Source organism: Pipra filicauda, unplaced genomic scaffold (genome assembly GCF_003945595.2).
Source record: "Pipra filicauda isolate LSUMZ 115617 unplaced genomic scaffold, ASM394559v2 scaffold15_size4787011_pilon, whole genome shotgun sequence".
Lineage (NCBI taxonomy): Eukaryota > Metazoa > Chordata > Aves > Passeriformes > Pipridae > Pipra > Pipra filicauda.
Window position 1 is genome coordinate 1,966,623 of NW_024104096.1, and position 6,000 is coordinate 1,972,622.

At 34.9% G+C, this 6,000-nt stretch overlaps 1 protein-coding gene across 1 annotated transcript in view; it reads left to right on the forward strand.

The window, feature by feature from the left end:
* The window catches only part of LOC113982597 (heparan sulfate glucosamine 3-O-sulfotransferase 1-like), a 45,961-nt gene extending 40,721 nt beyond the window's left edge, over positions 1–5,240 (forward strand). Inside the window, exon 2 of the mRNA XM_027711004.2 lies at positions 2,486–5,240. Coding sequence (XP_027566805.1) covers positions 2,604–3,533 — 930 coding nt within the window. The 5' untranslated portion in view covers positions 2,486–2,603 and the 3' untranslated portion in view covers positions 3,534–5,240. The remainder of the gene's footprint in view (positions 1–2,485) is intronic.
* Positions 5,241–6,000: the final 760 nt, after the last annotated feature.

Genomic DNA, 6,000 nt, shown 5'->3' on the forward strand with positions numbered 1-6,000 from the left:
TTTCAGAACAGGTTAAAAGAAAGATTAACTGCTCCCTTGCCCTTCACTCCAAAATCCCACTCTAGTGGCATCACCATTCTGGAAAGCAGCTGTGCTGCCATATGTTGCTACTTCAGAGACCATCTTATGTATAGCTCTACTATTACTCAGACTGAACTGTTCAAAAATTTGGCTTGAAATTATTAAAGCAGAGTCACTTGTTTGAAGGCCGGCATTTCAGGAGTCATCCGGGGTGTGATGCGTCATATTTCATGCTGTACATTCTATGCAGCTTTTCAAAACGAACCCTAGCTCCCATTATAGCAGAATGTATTTTAATTCCTCACAGCACCAAACAGCATGTTTGCTATTGCCCAAATTTGTCATCCAAAAGAATAGTAAGCACAAGTGGTTTTGGTATAAACATACCTGTTCTTCCCTCCTCTAATTGCTAGAAATGCTTACATTCTCTGCTCTTGAGAACTTCAAATAGAACTTCCATGTGCAGTTCTTAGTAAAAAACTTGTGATCTTTAAAATGAAACTTCCATTCCAGTTGGTAAAGGAGAACAGTATTTTCTGCAGTCTGGCATTACAAAGCCAATTTGTACTTGGACTTTTCCAATATTTAGTAATTGTGTGTTTACACACTTTTGCTAGTCGAAACTGTGCTCTTTTTGAAGAAGCAGTTGCCCTTTAGGTCTTGCTTGGACACAACAGGGAATCCTCTCCACAGATTTCCTCACTAAAGGTAATAGTTTATTTTTTAAATGACAATTTTAGGGTTAATATTTGCTATCTGTCTGTGAGTTTAGCACTCATTGAGGCTAACAAGAGTCATTCCCTAGATACCCAAGAAGCTGGAGTAGGTTTTAATAAGATATAGAAAATAGATTTAATGAATCTACTGCATTGCCTAGACTGTTATTATCAAAAATTTAAAATCTTTAAGTCTGTAAAGTAAGCCTTAAAGTAAACAATTTTTAAATAGAAATATTGAATGTTTCTCAGGGCCATGACAAATGGGAATTGACTGCGTTTTCTAAGGTTGTTTCTAAGAGACAGACCAATATATTCAGAAAAAGAAAGACTTAACTGACAGTGAAACTGAAGAAGGAGCTGAAGTTGTAGCAGTTCTGAGACTACTTTAAAATATGAACAATAATTCAAATAGATTTCAAAAATGGTTATTGTTTTTTAAATGACTGCTTCTTCACTGTATGAGAAGGCTTGTTTCCACACTCTACATTGATAAACAAAACAAGTTAAGAATGTAATCTAACCTAAAAGTCTTAAAATCCTGTAATTGCTCAGAAATGGAATGAACCCGAAGAATCCTTTCAATAAGCATTTGTCCTGTAAGATTTTCAGACATAGAAATTGGCAATCCAAGAACAGTGGTTCCAGTGCAATGTTGCATTGATCTGAATTTTTTATTCTCATTGTGATGGCAGATCTGTAAGCAATCTGTTTCAAATAATATATACAGGCTACCCAAAAGATTTCAAATGTCAGCAAATCAAGTTACAGAGACATTTTCTTTCACTTATATTTCCATGGGCACATACCTGCAAGCCTAAAATTTTTACAAATTTTGGAGATATTTAACATTCACCACTTCTTAAAATGATCATATGTTACGTGGATTAAGGAAAAGAAGTTACTTAACTTCAAACAGACTTGATTCCCTTCAGACATTTTTAAGTGCCCAGAAAGCATCCAGTTGACTCTTATATGGATGGAGTTTTGGAGTAACTGCAGAATATTACCTGATATTTGCCAAGATTTCCCCAACACTTAACATGACTATGCATCACAACACTTGGATAGTTGAAAAGAATGCACCGTCTCATTTATTTTTTTCCAAGGTTGATCCAACTCAGTCACTTTATTCTTGCTTTTCTGATCTAAAGGGCTCAGGTTTCAAATTTTTGTCTATACCTGGGTTTTGTTTTCTGTGTCTAAGTAAACAGCAGAACTGTTTTCATATTATTCATATCTCACTAGAACCCAAATGGTTGCACAACCACCCAGGTCTGTTAATTAGATTAGGATATACTAATCTAGCAGGCAATTTGAGGAAAGGCATTGACATTCAACCATACTTTGGAATTATTTTTAATATCATAGTGGGTATGGTATTTATAAAAAGAGAAGTATGTGTATAAATGGAAGGTAATCAGGAAAATCAAAGCGAGCAACTAATGGTTTTTAAAATTTAAAATTTAAATTTAAAATTTAAAATCAAATAAACAATTCTAATCTTCTGCTTAGAGGAAATCAAAGCTGTTGAATAGTTAGTATCCATCATTGGTCACCCATGGGTAAGGGGAAAAAAGAACACATGGGGTTCTTCTTGTCCTCCTGAAATGAAACCAGGGAAAGCAAATAACTTCACTATAAATTTTCAGTTGGGATCACAAATCAGATTCATTAATTGAATTGTGAGTTGAATTTTCAGCTGATGATGGGTTTGGAAATACTGACTTGTCTTATTTTTTTTGTAGATGCTTCAGAAACTTGCTGCGTGCTTACCACGGGTTCTGCCAACCATCTCGAGAGGGGACTTACCTATTCTTTCATTAGTAAGCATAACATTATCTTGAAATAATTATTCCTCTCCACATGGCCTTCCTACTAGTGTCAGCTTATCTTCTGCTGACTCATGCTCGGGGTGCTCCTGTTGAGAATGGGGCACTGTTGGAAACACTGAAGTCACAAGTAGGATTATTCAGCAATAAAAGTGAACACTATTCAGCACAGGTGAGACCTCCTGGCACGAGCCGACAAATACCTCAGACAATCATCATAGGAGTTCGTAAAGGAGGGACAAGGGCTTTGCTGGAAATGTTGGATATTCATCCTAATATTGTGGTAGCAGCTACAGAAGTCCACTTCTTTGACTGGGATGAAAATTATGTGAAAGGAATAGACTGGTATAGAAATCTGATGCCATTTTCTTATGGAAATCAAATAACAATTGAGAAAACACCAGGCTATTTTACATCACCACAGGCTCCAGGAAGAATTCATGACATGAATAGTTCCATTAAACTGCTGCTCATTCTAAGAGATCCCACTGAGAGAGTTATATCTGACTATACCCAAGTATATTACAACAGAGTAGAAAGCCACAAGCCTGTTCAGCTTTTTGAAGATATTGTTATTAAGAATGGAGTGCTTAATACCAAATACAAAGCTATTCAGAGAAGTCTATATGACGTTCATATGGAAAAGTGGCTTAAGCATTTCAGTTTGGATCAGATTCACATAGTGGATGGCAATACTTTAATCAAGGACCCTCTTCCTGAATTACAAAAAGTTGAAAGATTTCTAAATCTTCCTTCCCGAATTATGTCTTCTAATTTTTATTTTAACCAAACCAAGGGATTCTACTGCATTAGAAGTGATGGAAGGGAGAGATGTTTACATGAATCCAAAGGACGTCCCCATCCTCTTGTTAACAGCACTGTTTTAGAGCAATTGTATTCTTACTTCAGAGAGCACAATGCAAAATTTTACAGAATGGTTAATCATTCCTTTGACTGGCATTAATACATTTGGAGCTGATGTTCCTTAAAAAGGGACTGAAGCAAACTCTTTCAAACATATCTTTATAAACTGTAAAGACCCGTATTATGAAAATTAACATACCGGTTATATGCTTCATTGGAATAACACATCTGTTAATTCATTGAAATGGAACTCTTTATGTTGGGAAAAATAAGTTTTATGTATTTGTATGATTACTGTGAGTCATATTCTGATCTTTCATCATGCAAATACATTAACTTCAGCAAACTTAGGACAGATGTGTATCTCTACAAGATTTGTGCTGTTTTGGAAAAGTGCTTCTAACTGTAAAAGATGTAAATATTTGAAATGGTATTATTCTAACTGTTCTGTATTTTTCGTTGTTATAATTTTTTTATATCCCACACAATGATAGTGGTGTTGATTTCTAGAATTTTCATAAAATAAGCTAAAATTGTATGTTAAAACAGGGGCATAAATAGCGGCTCCAATAAATCATTCATCCTCTTTAATATGCTGAAGTACTTAATCAATAAATAATAAAAGGAATCTCCTTCACCTGTAATTTTGAATAGGTGAACTAGAAGCTACCTGTCTGTATATCATTAATATTAAACTATTAAACCACACTCTTACTATCCTGGGTTTGCAAAAAAATCTCCACAGTAAGAGCATGAATGGTTCAAAGAAGATTAAAGTGAGAGTTCTGAATGTAAAGAAATTAAAATATCCCAGGCAGCGTCAATTTACAGTGATACTTTATACACTAAAAAAAAAAAGGCATGAAAATTATTAGTATCAACAGCTGTACAAATATTTGATTATATCAGTTTTGTCACTTTGCTCTTGAATGGAAAGGTTCTTAGTTAGTACTACCATATTAATTATGTTTGCATTCTGTGACTAGTTATTCTATTGCTCTCCTGGCATTAGTTTATATATCTCCATTGGCACATTGATTCTAGTTTAAAAAAATTAATTATTTGTTTGCCCCCTGAAGCATGGAGTAGTTTTTATTTTGCCATTTCTATGCAGATCATGGAATACTCTCAAAATAACACCTTGTTAAGTTATATATCTCAGACAATGTTCAATATGTTCAGTATGACATACTCAGATTATATTTAAGAACCACATCTGTCTATAGCCCTGCATTAGGATTCTATTTTCAATTTTTATTTTTTTTATTACAGTATTGCACTGGTCTTTTCTACTTTTTCTTGTAAACATTTTATTATCAATACCAAAGAAAAAAATCGACTTGAAATGTTACATTTGCTGCCAGATAGACCTACAGACGCAGACGTGCTTGTTTGCCATTGTACCTTGCAATCCAGACCCCCCGGTGCACCCCCTGGTATAAGCAGCACTCATCAGGTGCCCTGAGAGCACTGGGGAGCTGCAGTGGTGTGGGCCCACCCTGCCCTGGGGAGGGTCCTGCTGCTGTGTCCCGTCTGTCACTGCTCAGCCTGCAGGAGTGTCTCTTCCTAGCATGGGGTTCAGTCTTCCACTTCACAGGCTAAAAGGTATGTATTGCAGTGCTAATTTTTGGGCTTCTAATACTTTATGACTGGGCTACTTAGATATTAGGCAGGTAGTAGTATTCCACTGAAGCTGGACAGAATCAGAATCAACTCAGAGTATGTGGAAACAACCTTCATCAATATTTCCTCTATAAATGTAAAATGTTAAAAATACTATAATAAATCTTATTATTTATCTGTTCCACTACTTGTATATGAATATATGAGAGAAAATTATTTTCATTAGCATATAATTAATCTTTGAAATTACCTGTCTGGAATATAATTGTTTACTACATCTTTGATTTCTACAGAGGCCCAAATTGTTTTTTTATTTCTGCCACTTTTTCTGAGATTGTGGCTTCTTAATCATTAATATTGATCAGATGTGGGCACTAAGAAGTACAATGTCAATGGGACTCTGTGGAAATATGAATATATTTGTTTCAAATTAGCCAAAGAATGCGTTGTTTATGCTGGTCTTCTACCATCTCTACAAGGACATTGAATGGGTAAACTGTAATAATTACAGTTGTACAGGTTAACAACATCTCCTTTGTCATTTGTCAAGTAAAAAGTTACACCATAAAAATTCGGAACTCTGAATTAACAGTGTCATTCCATATCAGAACAACTCTGTATTTTGTGGGCACGGCACTTTTGTCTGATAACAGAAGTCCCAAATTCAGATTCACAGTATTTTTTAACATAGCCTGTTCTTTCTGACCAATGTAATCTCAGTGATAAACAAAACCCCTTCCAGTCCACTAATTTCAGATTTACATTATTGAAGATAGCAACATAAGTGCAATTTGTGTTGGATACAAATATATTACTTTGTTTCTCATACATTCCAAAACTCTCTTCCTTCTCTCTCTCTCTTTTTTTTTTTTTTTTCTTGCAAGAAGCAAATTTGAAAGCAATGTATACTTTAGCAAAGGTTTCAGGTAGATGCTAGTAATTGA